Genomic DNA, 17,520 nt, shown 5'->3' with positions numbered 1-17,520 from the left:
TGCCACCTAGCAACCGCTCCCATCTTACTGTATATCCGGAGGATGAGCCCCATTCAAACTCTGCAGCGAAGATGTTAATGTTACTGAACATGTAGACTTCTACCAGGTCCTTAGGACAGAAAGCTACAGTAACTTTTAATGTGCACTTATACAACATAGTTTACAAAGAGCAAAATTATTTTGCTTAATCAACAATTAGCATTTTCATTATAGTGCTCTCTTTTTATACCAGGATATTAAGCTATAAAGCATTAAAGTGAGGGTGGCATAATAAAGATTGTGACATAAACGGCAATGATGCTTGTATTGTACTTTCAGTATACATTTGGTGGTAAGGCTGGCAGTAAAGAGATTGATGTTGGAAACCCAGATATTAGGGGGCCTCTTATCATTGTGCATTTCACTATCAGCTGAATTTAATTCCTGGTTTTATTTATGGATTGAAATGTTACTGCAGTTCATACCTTTCCAATAGTAAAGATAATGAATAGCTTGTCAACTGCATCAAGCACCAAAATGCAATTTTTTTCAGAGCTTGCACCTTGCAGGCTTTAATCAGCACCATCTTCAGATGTTGTTGGTACTTTATTTCTTGTCATCTGCATGTCACAGAGGGACCTTCCCTGTGAGCCAGCTGCTCCTCCGTTGATTATGGCTGATATTGATAAATAGGTCCCTTAGTATTTTAGAGTTTGGTACTGTATTGTATTTACATTCACTGTGCAGCAGCGTGCAAGGTTTTGTCCTGTGTAATCTGTAATTTCAATCTATGATATTTACTTATATTTAGATATTATTGGCAGCATTCATTTACATAGTACTAACATTGTCATCGGAGCCTTGCAAATCTTTATTACTATATTGTCCCTGGAGTCAATTAACAACCAATGATTGTTTCTATTGTACTGACCCAAAAGATCTGTACTGCTGAAGACAAATGTTTGTGGGTTTAAGCTCTCATGCTTTTCTCTAACAGTTAATTTAACGTAGTGTGGGACACATATATATATATATATATATATATATATATATATACACACATACTCCAATCATTAAATGGGGATATTTTCAGCCACACTGTTCTCTACTAATGACATACCACAACTGCATCTAAAGTCACATGATCACATTTGGCCACAGGAACAGATAATGTGCTCCAAGAATGGAAAACCTTGGTAGATATAATTACTGTCATAAAAACAAAGTACATCTAAGATCTCCACTGAGAAGCTTAGTGGGAATTCACTTGTCCCCTATTTATGGCTTGGTTTTATTGTATATTGCCCCATAAATATGCTGCTCTAATGGATCATTATAAGCTCTTACTAAAGAAAAAATTACAGGCGATTCTGACCAGAAGCTGAGCCAAGTTCAACAATCCCTACTGGCTGAAAATTTAGTCTGTTGTAATGGCCACTGCAGAATAAGCACAGCAGTAATAGCATCTAAAGGTATCTCCAGCTGTAAGCATCATGTATCGCAATGAAGGGATTTATCAGAGTAGTAAAGGTCCATCAAGTAATATCAGTCCTGACTTCTAATATCCTCCTAGGAGTGACGGAACTAGAAAGCCAGGTCATATGGGTCATTCAGTTCTGCTGCCGGGTTTGGCTTCCGAATAGTAGCGGACACAGACATTAAGTCACAGATCCTTAAGGATTTATAAGCGCTCATTTTCCCACTGGCTTGCTGGAGCTCCTCTTGCTTTGGGCCTGCCAGTTTTAATCTGGTAAATGAAATAAGAGATTCTTAGACCACTTTATTGAGACATATATTATACATTGCTTCAATCGTCTCATTACTGTTTATCTAACATGCTCTATCCCCTAGTGCATAGGTTCTCAAGCTCGGTCCTCAGGACTCCCAACAGTGCATGTTTTCCTGATCTCCTCATGTATTCGCAAGTGAAATAATTAGCTCCACCTGTGGATTTATTTTAACTGTGGCAGTGAGTAATGACTACACCTGTGTACATGCTGGGTTACCTGGAAAATGTGATCTGTGTGGGGTCCTGAGGACCGAGTTTGAGAACCACTGCCCTAGTGTTAATGATAACCATATTACCAAGGACATCCATGATCTTTTATAGACTGTAGACCACAAATACTTTAATACGCCATCCCTATTAGTGTTCATAATAAGGATAATTTTTTATATTTTTGACATCCTATTAGGTAATTCTTAGAAGTACCCATTGCTCTTGTAACTGGCCTACAATGCATTCATAGGTACAGATGTGTCCTCGCTCATATTTGCCACACCTGCGACTTTCCGCGGTATGCAAGCTGAGGGTTGCTCCTCCGTGAATGGGCACGTGCATCTTTTTTGCTCTCACGATTCATGGGATTGCATGGTGCGAATGCTGGCCTGGCATACTGTGGCGTCCGCGCCAAATCAAATGCCGCGATCAGGGAGTAGCGAGGGTGGTTCCAGTGGAGCATGAGCTCCGGGTGCCAAAATGGACAGAGGGCGCCTTCCAGGGTTCCAGAATTCATGGGGCACTGCACAGTATGATGGACACCTGTTAGTTTTATCTCGTTTCTTGCTCTATATCCTAAATAAGTTATGGATCTGAGATCCGTTTCTATATTTCATGCTCCCTCAAGATGCCCAGATTGCCTCCCCTCCAGCCCTCTCTCCTCTGTGATCATCTTCTGTCACCTCCTCTTTCCTGTCAGATTGATTACATTCACTTCTCACCTTTTTAATTCTCTTCCCTCTCTACCCTGTCCACAGGGCCGGCCCTAGCCCAAATTTTTTGGTAAGCAAGTATATTTTTTGGTGACCCCCCGTGCAGTGCCCCTTGTGTCCCCAGTAGTATTCCCCTTATATAGTGCCCCCAGTAGTAGTCCCCTTATGCAGTGCCCCCAGTAGTGGTACCCCCTATGCAGTGCCCCTTTTACAGTGCCCCCGGTAGTGGTCCTCCTGTGCAGTGACCCTTGTGCCCCCAGTAGTATTCCCCTTATATAGTGCCCCAGTAGTACTCCCCCCATATGCAGGGCCCCCAGTAGTGGTACCCACTATGCAGTGCCCTTTATATAGTGCCCCCAGTAGTGGTCCCCCCCCTTGTAGTGCCCCTAGTAGTAATCCCCTCTTGTAGTGCCCCCAGTAGTAATCCCCCCCTTGTAGTGTCCCCAGTAGTAATCCCCCCTTGTAGTGCCCCCAGTAGTAATCCCCCCTTGTAGTGCCCCCAGTAGTATTACCCCCTGTAGTGTCCCCAGTAGTATTACCCCCTGTAGTGCCCCAGTAGTATTACCCCCTGTAGTGTCCCCAGTATTACCCCATAGTAATCCCCCCTTGAAGTGCCCCCCAGTAGTATTACCCCCTGTAGTGTCCCCAGTAGTATTCCCCCCCTAGTAATCCCCCCTTGTGGTGCCCCCCAGTAGTATTACCCCCTGTAGTGTCATAAGTAGTATTCCCCCCTAGCAATCCCCCCTTGTAGTGCCCCCAGTAGAATTACCCCCTGTAGTGTCCCCAGTAGTATTCCCCCCCAGGTAATCCCCCCTTGAAGTGCCCCCCAGTAGTATTACCCCCTGTAGTGTCCCCAGTAGTATTCCCCCCCTAGTAATCCCCCCTTGTAGTGCCCCCCAGTAGTATTACCCCCTGTAGTGTCATAAGTAGTATTCCCCCCCTAGTAATCCCTCCTTGTAGCGCCCCCCAGTAGTATTACCCCCTGTAGTGTCATAAGTATTATTCCCCCCTAGTAATCCCCCTTGTAGCGCCCCCCAGTAGTATTGCCCCCTGTAGTGTCCCCAGTAGTATTCCTCCCCTAGTAATCCCCCCTTGTAGTGCCCCCCAGTAGTATTACCCCCTGTAGTGTCATAAGTAGTATTCCCCCCCTAGTAATCCCTCCTTGTAGCGCCCCCCAGTAGTATTACCCCCCTGTAGTGTCATAAGTAGTATTCCCCCCCTAGTAATCCCCCTTGTAGCGCCCCACAGTAGTATTGCCCCCTGTAGTGTCATAAGTAGTATTCCCCCCCTAGCAATCCCCCCTTGTAGTGCCCCCAGTAGAATTACCCCCTGTAGTGTCCCCAGTAGTATTCCCCCCCAGGTAATCCCCCCTTGAAGTGCCCCCCAGTAGTATTACCCCCTGTAGTGTCCCCAGTAGTATTCCCCCCCTAGTAATCCCCCCTTGTAGTGCCCCCCAGTAGTATTACCCCCTGTAGTGTCATAAGTAGTATTCCCCCCCTAGTAATCCCTCCTTGTAGCGCCCCACAGTAGTATTACCCCCTGTAGTGTCATAAGTATTATTCCCCCCTAGTAATCCCCCTTGTAGCGCCCCCCAGTAGTATTGCCCCCTGTAGTGTCCCCAGTAGTATTCCTCCCCTAGTAATCCCCCCTTGTAGTGCCCCCCAGTAGTATTACCCCCTGAGTGTCATAAGTAGTATTCCCCCCTAGTAATCCCTCCTTGTAGCACCCCCCCAGTAGTATTACCCCCTGTAGTGTCATAAGTAGTATTCCCCCCCTAGTAATCCCCCTTGTAGCGCCCCACAGTAGTATTGCCCTCTGTAGTGTCATAAGTAGTATTCCCCCCCTAGTAATCCCCCCTTGTAGTGCCCCCGCAGTAGAGACGTAATGAAAATTTAAAAAAAAAAACACTTACCTGAAACCCGCTCCTGGTCCTGGCCCTGCCTGTCCACTCCTTATTGGCATCTGTCACCACCCCTCTCTGATCAACTCTTTGACCCTCCCCTCTCCTTTCATACTGGCTTCTGCCACCACCCCTCTCCTCTCCTTTTCTTATTGGCTTCTGTCACTGACCCTCTCTGATTGGCACGTTCCTCTCCCTTCTCCTCTTTGATCCCCTCCCTTCCTATCTCCTAATTCATTCATTGTGCTTCAATGGACTTAAAAGTGACACATCTGAGGTAATACCATAGGCTTCAAATATAAGGTATGAGTTTTAAAAAAGTCACTGCTTGGCTATTTAAAGTAATGGAGGTGTTCCCGGGCATGACAACCAGTGGCGGGCTGGGCCGGGGGGCAGGGTGCCATGTGCCCCCCGGGCCGCAGCGTCATACGGGCCGCTGCCAGTCTGTGTCACTGTGACACAGACTGCAACGCGTGTGTAGCGCTGACCGTACGGAGTTCGGTCAGCGCTACACAGCACAAACACACAGCCGCCGGAGCCGGCAGCTGTGTGTTTGCTGTAATTAGCAGCCACTGAGAGTCTGTCAGACTCTCATCGGCTGCTGCTGCTCCCACTGCGGGAGCCATCTTCCGGCTCCCGCAGTGGGTAATGGGAGAGACGTCATGAGTAATGACGTCTCTCCCATGCAAAGCGGCCGGAGGAGCTGTTAGCGGCGGGACCAGGAGCGGGAGTTTCAGGTAAGTGATTTTTTTTTTTAATTAAGTCTCTCTCTACTGGGGGGGGGGACTACTGGGGGCACTACCAGGGGGGGGATTACTATGGGGGCACTACCAGTGGGGATTACTACTGGGGGCACTATCAGGGGGGTGGATTACTACTGGGGGCACTACAAGGGGGGGGCTACTACTTATGGGGGCACTTCAAGGGGGGACTACTACTACTGGAGGAACTACAAGGGGGGACTATTACTACTGGGGGCATTACAAGGGGGGGCTACTACTGGGGGCACTACAAGGGGGGGCTACTACTGGGGGCACTACAAAGGGGGGGACTACTACTACTGGGGGCACTACAAAGGGGGGGACTACTACTACTGGGGGCACTACAAGGGGGGGGACTACTCCTACTGGGGGCACTACAAAGGGAGGGACTACTACTACTGGGGGCACTACAAAGGGGGGACTACTACTACTGGGGGCACTACAAAGGGGGGACTACTACTACTACTACTGGGGGCACTACAAGGGGGGGACTACTACTAGGTGCACTACAAGGGGAGGGGACTACTACTAGGGGCACTGCATAGGGGGGAGGGGACTACTACTAGGGGCACTGCATAGGGGGGAGGGGACTACTACTAGGGGCACTACATAGGGGGAGGGGAGGGGACTACCACTGGGGGCACTGCATCGAGGGACCACTGCTGGGGCTCTATATAAAGGGCAATACTGGAGGTACTGCATAGGGGGGAGACTACAACTGGGGTCACTATTTAAGGGGCATTGCATAAGGGTTACCACTATTGGGGGCACTGCATGGGGGTGGACTGCTACTGGGGGCACTATATAAGGGGCACTGCTTAGGGGGTACCACTATTGGGGGCACACTACTGGGGGCACAAGGGGCACTGCACAGGGGGGACCACTACTGGGGGCACTATATAAGGGGCTTACTACTGGGGGCACAAGGGGCACTGCATAGGGGGAGAATCACTACTGGGGGCACTACTGGAGGCCTGCATAAGGGTGTTCTCTCCTGTGGCACACGGGGGCACTGCATATGGGCACTACGACAGGGGGCTGCCCCTAATCTTTATTTTTACCTTACATTAATCCCATATGGACCCGCCTCCTCCCTGAAACATTTGACGGTGGGGGGCGCCGTAGCACGCACGTTCTTCGGGCACCCTGGCTACACGCTACTCCTCTGCCAGGGCCGCCTGCATGCATTTGCCCCCCAGGCTAAAAGTTGCCAGCCAACCCCTGATGACCACACAGTGTTATTTGAAGGGTCTTTTAAAAAATATTAGGAGACCTGAAATAATAATAATGGTGGCAGACAGAACATGATTAGTAGTAATCACATTAATATAGATGCAATGTAAATTTGCAAAGTATATAGGTGTCCCTACTCCAGTGATAGCTGCTTGTGGCAGTAATTGCAGTAATAAGCTGTGCACCCTGTGGAATCTCACTCTAGCACATGTGTCTATTTAAGTTAAATTATCAGAATATATAATACAATCTCCTCTATTGACTAATAACAATGATTCAAATGAAATAAAAGTCAGATCCTAGGTGCTATACATAAATAAAGCAGTGCCAATGGAGCTACCCCTTAATGTCAGATAGTGCCTCAACAAAGCATTCTATTCCCTCAATGGGACCTCAACAGCGTGATACTGCCACTGTTTGCTGTTTTCACTATTCCACCGCATGGCTGGCCATACCCCACTGGCACAGTTTAGTATGGGGGGGACGCTATGATATGTATTTTCTCCGAGCGCCATGGTTCTACGCTCCTCCTCTGGCCGCGATGTGTGTGCACATTTGCCGCATCGGTGACAAAGATAAGTGAGGGCACATCTGTACAAAGCACAAATTTACCTGTTTCTTTCGCTTAGTAGTTTGGCAATATCTTTGTCATCGATTAGAATTGAAGTAGCCTCCACCTGAAACAAAAAATACAGATTTACTTATTCTCCCCCGGTATGTAATGGACCAGAGGTGAGAAAGTCAGTTTTATTTGTCCAGAGACTTAAACTGACTCTCTTCTTTATTCCCTGCCTCGTATAGCCGTCCAGTCTGTTATGCTGCACATACACATGCAGATGCTGCTACTTTGCCTAAGTGCGATTACGCACGCAGACCCACTGCAAAAATATGCTAATGCCTGCGATCGCTATGCCGTTGCAGCACAACATAAGGATGCCCACTTCTCCTTACTCACATCCGTAATACCTTACAAGTCTGCGAAACCGACGGTATCATCGAGTAACATCGGAGCCTCACGCACAATTGCACAAGGTCAGACCAGAAATTGCTCACCTCACCGCACATAGTGAGATCTCAAGCTGTGTATGCCATCGCAGTGACCAATTTTTACACGTCCCTGTAACGACATTCAAATGCACTGACACGACTGCAATACGCCGTCCACCCCCCTGTCAACACCCCCAAATGAGGTATGCAGTCGGGAAGCCGGTGGACCTAATCCCGACAGCCGGCTTCCCGACTGCTTAATCCCGTCGAGGGTTAAATGATAGGTGTCTAAATCTAGACGCCTCCCGATCGAAGGGATGCCCGGCGCGGACAGCCACGGGGGGGAGGGTCAGGTATAGGGCTCCCGGGGGGGTGGACTTAGGTTTAGACGGCGGGGAAGGGGGGGTTAGGGTTAGGCACCCCTAAGGGAGGGTTAGGGCTAAGGAAGGGAATTAGGTTAATCTATACTTACCTTAGGGACGATCGGGATTGTCTTCCACGTCGGGCAGCCGCTGTCGGGATTCCAACCGCCGGACTTGCGTCCAGCAGTAAATCATACCGATTCCCCCAAATGGTACTTCCTGTCAATCACTCTGCGATGCGTCTGCGTGGTCATTGCGATTGCAGTATGATCACAGTGATGCCTTTGCGCAATGCATACGCATGTGCAATACACTACAATTGGCCATCTGTGTGCGTACTGAGGGCCTGATTCAGAGCCGAACGCTCTGACCAGGGCGCTCGCTCTGAATCAGTGCCCTCCTACCTGAAAATGGAGCGGCCTCCTGGCCGCTCGCATAGCTGTGGGTGACCACCCACAGCATATGCGAGCAGCCAAAAAGATGGTCGCAATGGTCAAGACCATCGCGACCATTGGGCTTGTGACGAGACCCTGCGGTAGGGTCTCGCTGCTGCAAGCCCAGGAGTGATTTTGGCTCTATCAGAGCCAAAATCACTCCCACTGACATCATTACTGATGTCAGTGGGGCCGGCTTCAGACGGTAGGCGTTCCCATAGGAACGCCTCCGTCTGGCAGCCACGCCCCCGGCACGCCCACCAAAGGGGGCGTGCTGTCACTCACCATCGACAGCACGCCCCCTTTGGTGCGAGACCCCGAGCGACGTATTTCTCGTCGCTCGCCGGGTCTCGCGCATTCGCACAACATCGACCCGCTTGCGAGCGGGTCTGAATGACCCCCTGAATCAGGCCCTAGGTCCTTTATGACCACCCATATCAATTTGGAAGAATTCATAAGGCATAATTACAGCATTTGCAAATTACCATTACCAAATTGCCAAATCGAAGATACCAACAGAGCAGATCTTCTATCCATCCTGACCGATATCTGATCTTTCCTAACTGGACACTGCACAGGATTGCTGGTTGTTTTGTGCAGGTTACAATGCAGAGAACTAATGGAGAGGTTGAATATTCCGTGTTATAGGTGGGATCAGACAGGAGGAAGTCTGCAGCAGATCAATGGAAGGTCAATTGTGCAGGTTATGAGAAAGCACAATGAGAGGCGACTTTATTTTGGGTTAAAGTGCTAAAAAACCTGTATAGTGGGCGGAGGTGGGTGTGTTTTAATGTTTGGTGCAGAAGAATATTTTCTCTTATTGTGCTGAATCTTTTAGTAGCTAGCCTCTATCTGCTCATCCATGTACAATATTTTCTGTATAGTAATAGTCATTACAGGGCAGTAAGTTACTTTTACATTAATGTGTGTAACCTATTTATCAAAGGTTCTCAATATTCATAGCCAAAAAACATGAAATAAGCTTTCTCTTCATAGTGCATCTACAGTATCATCTGCAACTTGACAAAGCTAATAACACACCTCAGAGACGTGGAGCAGTTGCTCCTGCTCTTCCTCTGGATCTTGTTTGAAGTTATGTGACTGTTGTTTCTGGCTGCTAAAACTATTGTCACTGGATGTGTTTGTCTGAATGCACCAAGACTTATTTTGTCCAAATGTACCTAGAAAGAAATAACATATTGTCACATTTAATTCTCTCCAATACAATAGAGCAAAACACAGCAGTAATAAATGAGGCCCATATAGTCTGCTATACTACAGCTTGGTGTGGTATGAAAGATTGAAAGTGAGACGGTCAACATGCAGAAGGTTGGCATCAAAAGGTCGACTGGTTCTGAATGTCAACAGTCAATAGGGCTGCATGGTCATTAAGGTGCACCATCATTCTGTAGACATGTACTTAGGGCCTGATTCAGAGCCGGACGCTATTTGCGCTCGCTCGTTCAGAAAAAGGGTCCGGCTATTTAAATTGAGCACTCGCTCTTTGTGGTCTGTTGACGCCTCTATGTCTGAGCGAGCGAACGAAACATGCGCTCGCTATTTTGTAAAGACGCCCCCTGGCCGCTCGCATCCTACGTCATCTCCGCTATTTATTTGATTAATCGAGTACATCGAAAGGCGCCTGAACTGCTCGCAGTGCTTGTGGTTGGATTTTCCTACCGCAATCATGTGAACAGTTCAGGCTAAGAGACAACCAAGTGACGTGATCGATGACGCTGCTTTGTTAATTATGCACACCCTTAAAACGCCCGTTTTGACTGTTTGGCACGCCTGCGTTCGGATCTCCACTCCCCGTTTTCAAGCACCTTCCCCTGTTACCACCCACAAACGCCTCATCCTGTCACTCAAATTGGCAGGCACTCGCTATTTTGCGAGCGCTCGATTTCCGACTGCAATGACTGGTTGGCGTATGCGCATTACGACCCATACGCATGCGCAGATGTGCGAACATCGCACGGAGGGAACAAGCGGCCGCTTACGAGCGGCTCTGAATTAGGCCCTTAGGTCGATATTGAATAGGTCATCAATTAACATGTCAACAAAGAAATATCAATACTTTTTTTTGTTTATTACGCCTAACCCTAAAATCATGAAAAAAAGTCTACATTTAGTGTTGACATGTTAAACCTTTTGAATGTGTTGACCATTTAACTCAGTTGACCCACTGAATGTCTACCTTTTTATTGTAGACCAATCGACCAAAAACCACTACAGCTCTGTCCCCCCACAGAGCATGGGCGGCTACTGAGTGCCATCTAGTTTTCCCCAGACTCGGTGGCTAGCTCACAGCAGTGGCGTAACTAGGGTATTTGGAGCCCAGGGCAAATTTTAAAATGGAGCCCCTCCCTTCTATGTGCACGTGTGGCGAAAAATGGGCATGGTCACAAGGGGTGTGGCCACTGAAAAATGGGGCGTGTCAACATGACACACACCCCTTTCTTGTCACTGGGAACATTTTTCCATTTGCACCTTAATGCAGTGCCCCTTATACAGTCCCCCCTATGCAGTGCTCCCCCTTATATAGTACCCCCGGTATACAATGCCCCCAGTAGTGGTCCCTCTTATGCAGGCCCCCAGTAGTGCCCCTTATACAGTACCCCCAGTAGAGGTCCCCCTTATGCAGCCCCCGATTAGTTCACCTTATACAGGCCCCCAGTAGTGATCCCCCCATATACAGTGCCCCTTACACAGTTCCCCCTGTAGTAGTCCCCCTTATGCAGCCTGCCATTAGTTCCCCTTATACAGTGCCCCCAGTAGTGATCCCCCATATGCAGCCCCCCAGTAGTGCCCCTTATACAGTGCCCCCAGTAGTTGTCCCCCTTATGCAGGCCCCCAGTAGTTGTCCCCCCTATGCAGTGCCCCCCGTAGTGGTTCTCCCTTTTCAGTACCCCCTGTTGTGGTCCCCCCTGTGCAGTGCCCCCAGTAGTAGCCCCTTATATAGTGCCCCAGTAGGAGTCCCCCTTGATGCAGTGCCCCCAATAGTAGTAGTCCCCAGTAGTGGTCCACCCCAATGCAGTGCCCCCAGTAGTAGTCCCCCCTACACAGTGCCCTTTATAGTGGCCCCTGTAGGAGTCCCCCTTAATGCAGTGCCCCCAGTAGTTACCCCCCCCAGTAGTAGCCCCCAGTAGTGGTCCCGTGCCCCCCCCCCCGAAGCAGTGCCCCCAGTAGAAGTCCCCTCCATAGCCCCTCCCCCCCGATAAATACACACTGAAATGAAACAAAAAATAAAGTACACATTCTTACCCGAATCCACACTCCCGCCGCCGTCCGCACGTCAGTCCTCCCTGGCTGGCGCGCTCTGCATTATGGGAGAGTGAACGCTGCGGCTGCAGCAGTCAATGAGCGTCTATCTGACGCTTATTGACTGCTGTTTAACACACATCACCGCCAGCGCTGGCAGTGATATGTGTGCAGCAGCAGCAACCAATGAGAGTCTGTCTGACCTCATTGGCTGCTGATTCACACACACATCGCTGCCACTCGGCAGTGATGTGTGTGCAGTAGCAGCAGCAGCCAATGAGAGTTGCTGGCGGTGATGTGTATGTCAGCACAGCCTGAGCCCGCCCGCTTGCCACCATCCTCCTGGCGCTATTGGGCAAGTGCTCAGGGGGAGGGAAGGGCTCAGCCGTGCAGCACAGGACCGGCGCTGGAAGCCTAGCGCCAGTCCTGTGTAAATGTGTAGTGCTGACCGCACTAACTGCGGTCGACACTACACTGGCTAACTAGGGCGGGGGGGCCCCCGCACCACCGGTGTCACGGCGCCCAGGGCTCGTGCCCCGCTCACCCTGCCCTAGTTACGCCACTGGCTCACAGCCAGGGTTTTCAGTAACGTTTGGGAGGAGGCGTTAGTGGGAGGACAAAAAGAAGCCCAATCACAGACATTGATCTTCTCTTCACACCCTTATCCTGCAGCTAATACACAAAATGTAGATAATGATTATAGAGCAGCTTTAATATTGAACTGGCTTATATGGTAATGCATACAGAGCCTGATTCAGAGGTGGACGCTGCAACTCCGTCTTTATGCTAATGCTTTGGCAGATGGTCTTCCTACTGAGGGGTATATTTACTAAAGTGAGAGTTTTTAGAAGTGGAGATGTTGCCCATAGCAACCAATCAGATTCTACTTAACATTTAACTAGCACCTTCTAGAAGATAGTAGCTAGAATCTGATTGGTTGCTATGGACAACATCTCCACTTCTAAAAACTCTCTCTTCAGTAAATTTACCCCTGAGACTCCTATCGGCTGTAGCTCTAATCAACCGCTGTGCTTATTAAGACTCACTATCAGTCGCACTATTAAATATTGCACCAGGCGCAGATTATCCATCTAAAAATGGCCGTCTGAGTCAGTGCAACTGTGTCTTTAGATGCTCTCGCTGACATGACACATCCGCGTCTAGCCAACCACCCCCCGGTTGCCACTTAGAAACACACACCAAAATGGCTTCTGTCTGCATGCAAGTTTGGGTAAGTGGTAACGATGGGGATATGCAGAACTTCCAACATCGGCCAATTGTGCCAATATCGGCATTGCCTGCAGTTAGCGTGCACATCTGAATCAAGCCCACAATCTTCAAATCTCACCTATATATTGCCCTTGCATTGACCACAGCTTCACAGTGCAGTCCTGGGAGGAAGTGACAATCACTTTGTGCTTCTTCACTGGGATTACACTATACAGGAACACAGCAATAATTAGACTGTAGTTCTAAAATTACATTTTTGTCTTAATGTTACTTTCTATCTTCAAGTACAGCTCAGTAGAAGCCGGTATTCAACCAAACCCAAATAAACAGCCATGAGATCCCCTGACCTTTACCTGGTAACATCACACAGGTGTGCTTTCCAGCAGTGCAGCACTGATGAGACAAGATACACAGGAAATAAATTGTATGTATTACTGCTAACAAGCTATTTCTATAAATAATTATTAAGTGCATTTTCATTTTATATTTTATTCATCATTATATCTATTTTGTCCAGTAATTTCCTTAATAAACAACAGTATCCATCATATAATGCTGCGTTGTGGGTGTCTAGCAGCTCTGGATTAGAAAGTTGCAGGGTGGCCCTGCCCGCACCCTCCCCTCACAGCTTTCATTGTCTGCCTGTTATAGCTGTTTTGCGCATGTTAAAGCAAACTTGTTCTTAGACAGAGTTTTTGCTGTTTTTAGCAAAGTTGTTAAACACATAGAAGTATCTTTAATAAATCGAATTATGCATTTGAATCATCACCTATGGAGCCATTACATGTTACAATGTGGAAGTAGTAACTCACAGACAGGGGCTTGCTCTTCCGGCCCATCCAGTGCATATTGCGATATATCCCAGACATAGACGTAGAATAGCTGGTCAGCTGCACAAAGAAGGCCGTCATCTTCACTGACAGCCATGTCACTCACCAGAGACTTGTAATGTGACTGTAATGAGATGATCAATAGGCTGTAAGTGGTCTGGAAATCCCAAAACACAACAACTTACAATAATTTACTACTGTAGCATGTCCCCTATAAGGAGCTCACCCACCTCCCTCTCCAATAGATCACACTGACTTTGCTGTGCCTACTACAGGAGGAAAGCATATATGCTGGGCCAGTGGCGTAACTAGGGTATTTGGAGCCCAGGGCAAATTTTAAAATGAAGGTCCCCCCCTATGTGCGCGAAGTGATAAAATAGGCATGGTCACTTAAAATTGGGGCATGTCAATATGACATATATAGTACCCCTCTCTTGTCACTCTGAACATTCCTTTCCATTCCATATGCACCATAACCCCAGTAGTGCCCCTTATACAGTCCCCTCTATGCAATGTCCCCAGTAGTGGTCACTCTTATGCAGGTCCCCAGTAGTGCCCCTTGTACAAGACCCCAGTATGCAATGTTCCCAGTAGTGGTGGCTCTTATGCAGGACCCCAGTAGTGCCCCTTGTACAGTACCCCCAGTAGTGGTCCCCCTTATACAGTGCCCCCAGTAGTGGTCCCCCTTATGCAGGCCCCCAGTACTGGTCCTCCTATTCTGTGCCCCCAGTAGAGGTGCCCCCAGTGCAGTGTCCCTTGTGCCTCCAGTAGTAAGCCCCTTGTATAGTGCCCCAGTAGTAGACCCCCTTATGCAGTGTCCCAGTAGCGGTCCCCCTATGCAGTGCCCCTTATATAGTGCACCCAATAGCAGTCCCCCCCATGCAGTGCCCTTTATATAGTGCCCGCAGTAGTAGTCCCGCCCATGCAGTGCCCTTTATATAGTGCCCCCAGTAGTAGCCCCCCATGCAGTGCCCCCAGTAGTGGTCCCCGATGGAGTGCCCCCAGTAGAGGTCTCCTCCAGTAGTGCTCCCAGTAGTAGTCCACCCCCATTAGTGCCCCCAGTAGAGGCCCCCCCAGTGGTGCCCCCAGTAGTAGTCCACCCCCCCGATGCAGTGCCCCCAGTAGAGGTGCCCCCCGTAGTAGTCCTCCCCCATTAGTGCCCACAGTAGAGGTCCCCAGTACCAGATTAAGGTCCATATGGGCCTGGAGCTGAAATTTATAAAGGGCCTATTGTAAGCTGCTGCAGGAGGTGTGCCCAGCACAATGGGGGTGTGGCTCAAGGGGTTTGGTCTGTGACGTTCCAGGCACCCTGCTAGCCAGATGCAGGAGCTATGGGGCTGTGACAATATCGCCCACAGGGCTCTTCGCTCTGTGCGACGGCACCGCCCACACTGCCCTCCTTACAGGACTGGCTAGAAGGAATATATACATTAGTGTTAGTATAGGAGTTTCATTTAATTTTTATTACACATATAACAAAATATATCTCCAACAAATCAATGATTGAAACAAAGACATTCAGAGAAAATGGAAAATCATTTAAAAAAAAAATGTGAACACACCCGTCCTCAAAAAGTGTGACATCCTCATTAGACCTGGGTCACAACCTAAAAACAACAAAAAAGGACAATGTGCCAAATAGTGCAGTATGTAGCTGAAAATGCGTGTAACCCCTTACATACTAGTCCTCTTTTGTTATTTGTATATAATACAACAAACAGAAGAGGAAAGAACATAGGGGCTGATTTAGAGGTAATCACGGCTGCATCTCTTGGCAATTGCTCACCTGCGACTTTATGCAAATGTCGCTACAAAGCCCTTCCTTTGTGACCAAATGTGCAAGGACTGAGATGCATACTCTCAGCATGAGACAGCCGGAATGGTAATTTAAATTCAGATCTAGCGATTGCGCATGGGCTTATATAAGCACCTGTGCAGGTGGCTGAGATTATCTTGCAATTCCACATGCACAGTAGTACCATACGCAAAGTGAGTGACTGGTAGTCAGTGTCCGGAGGAGGTGGTCATAAAAACGCAGGTGTGTCTTAGAGTTTAAACGCCGTTACATGGGCGTGCATAAATGAATCTCATATACAGCATGAGAGCCCTCTGTGAGTCAGGAGAGCTGCCGGAAGGGCAAGATGGCTGCTAGATGTGCATCGGTTACCGATATTTACGCAGCAAAGTAATGTCGCACGCAGGGAAGAAAGCAGCAGTGGGCGTCCCTATTCCAAGATCAATTGATCTTTGGAACCATTAGCATATATTGTAGCTGTGATTGCATTAGCGTCCATCACTGTATAAGCCCCACAGTCATTAGACGCCATTATCTGTTGCACCATCAAAACTTGAATCAGCCCTATGGCAGGTGCAGATTTTCACAGGAGTATTGTCTCCTATGTGACTGACATTGCGTCTGTGCACGCAAATATTTCAGCCAAACTCCCATAACACGCCCATGAGACGGAACACTTTGTGCGCATTAATAGCCTCCCAGTCACTGCCCAGGAAAGCCCAGCACTTCTCCAAGATATTTAACATCTTCTCATTCATACATACAGTATATATATTGCAAACTGTATATATACACATATATAGTTGAACATATAGATATATATTTATATAATATACATATATATATATTAGGGCTGTGCACCGCCCACTTTTCGTGTTTTGGTTTTGGATCTGGATCTTTCTTTGTGTTTTGGATCTGGATTGGTTTTGCCAAAACCACCCTTCCGTGTTTTGGGTTGTGGGTTTTGTGTTTTGGATCTGTATTTTTTTTTTTAAAAAGCATAAAAACAGTTAAAATCACTGAATTAGTGGATTTTTCTGCTCCTATGCTATTATTAACCTCAATAACCTTAATTTCCACTCATTTCCAGTCTATTCTGAACACCTCACCCCTCACAATAGTGTTTTTATGTCCAAAAGGTTGCACCGAGGTAGCTGGATGACTATGCTAAGCGATACGAGTGGGCGGCACAAACACGTGGCCCATCTAGGAGTGGCACTGCAGTGACAGACAGGATGGCAGTTTGAAAAACTAGGCCCCAAACTGTACATAATGCAAAGAAAAAGAGGTGCAAGATGGAATTGTCCTTGGGCCCTCCCACCCACCCTTATGTTGTATAAACAGGATATGCACACTTTAACAAACCAATCATTTCAGCGCCAGGGTCTGCCACACGACTGTGGCTGAAATGATTGGTTCGTTTGGGCCCCCACAAAACAAGCTGGCAATTAATCTGTCCCTGCACAAACTGGCTCTACGGAGGCAAGATGTCGTCCTCATCCACCGATTCCTCACCCTCTTCAGTGTTGTGTACATCCTCATCCTCACAGAGTATTAACTCGTCCCCGCTGGAATCCACCACCACAGGTCTCTCTGTACGTTCTGGAGGCTGGTCTCCCTGGAAGAGTTGATAATTCATTTTTATGAATATCATCTTCTCCACATTTTGTGGAAGCAACCTCCTACGCCTTTCGCTGACAAGGTTCCCGGCTGCACTAAACACTCTTTCGGAGTACACACTGGAGGGGGGGGGCAACTCAGGTAAAATAGAGCCAGTTTGTACAGGGGACTCCAAATTGCCTCTTTTTCCTGCCAGTACAGGTACGGACTGTCTGACATGCCTACTTGGATGCTGTCACCGATGTAATCCTCCACCATTCTGTCAATGGTGACAGTATCATATGCAGTGACAGTAGACATGTCAGAAATTGTTGCCAGGTCCTTCAGTCCGGACCAGATGTCCAAACTCGGTCCTGCCTGCCCTGCATCACCGCCAGCGGGTTGCTTAGGATAGCTAAGTTTTTTCCTGGCAGCCC

At 48.2% G+C, this 17,520-nt stretch overlaps 1 protein-coding gene across 1 annotated transcript in view; it reads right to left on the bottom strand.

Annotated features, from left to right (window-relative positions):
• Window positions 1–221: 221 nt before the first annotated feature.
• Window positions 222–17,520, bottom strand: part of LOC148519779 (cilia- and flagella-associated protein 337-like) — a 99,046-nt gene continuing 81,747 nt past the window's right edge. The window contains exons 21-26 of the mRNA XM_088476131.1: window positions 13,672–13,813; window positions 13,213–13,252; window positions 12,978–13,066; window positions 9,410–9,549; window positions 7,198–7,262; window positions 222–1,726 (exon numbers count right to left, since the gene is read on the bottom strand). Coding sequence (XP_088332257.1) covers window positions 1,564–1,726; window positions 7,198–7,262; window positions 9,410–9,549; window positions 12,978–13,066; window positions 13,213–13,252; window positions 13,672–13,813 — 639 coding nt within the window. The 3' untranslated portion in view covers window positions 222–1,563. The remainder of the gene's footprint in view (window positions 1,727–7,197; window positions 7,263–9,409; window positions 9,550–12,977; window positions 13,067–13,212; window positions 13,253–13,671; window positions 13,814–17,520) is intronic.

The sequence above is a fragment of the Taudactylus pleione genome, unplaced genomic scaffold (assembly GCF_031769625.1).
Source record: "Taudactylus pleione unplaced genomic scaffold, aTauple2 ptg000183l, whole genome shotgun sequence".
In the NCBI taxonomy this organism is placed as follows: Eukaryota; Metazoa; Chordata; class Amphibia; order Anura; family Myobatrachidae; genus Taudactylus; species Taudactylus pleione.
The sequence above is the reverse complement of the archived record's forward strand: the minus strand, read 5'-3'. Positions and strand labels throughout refer to the sequence as shown.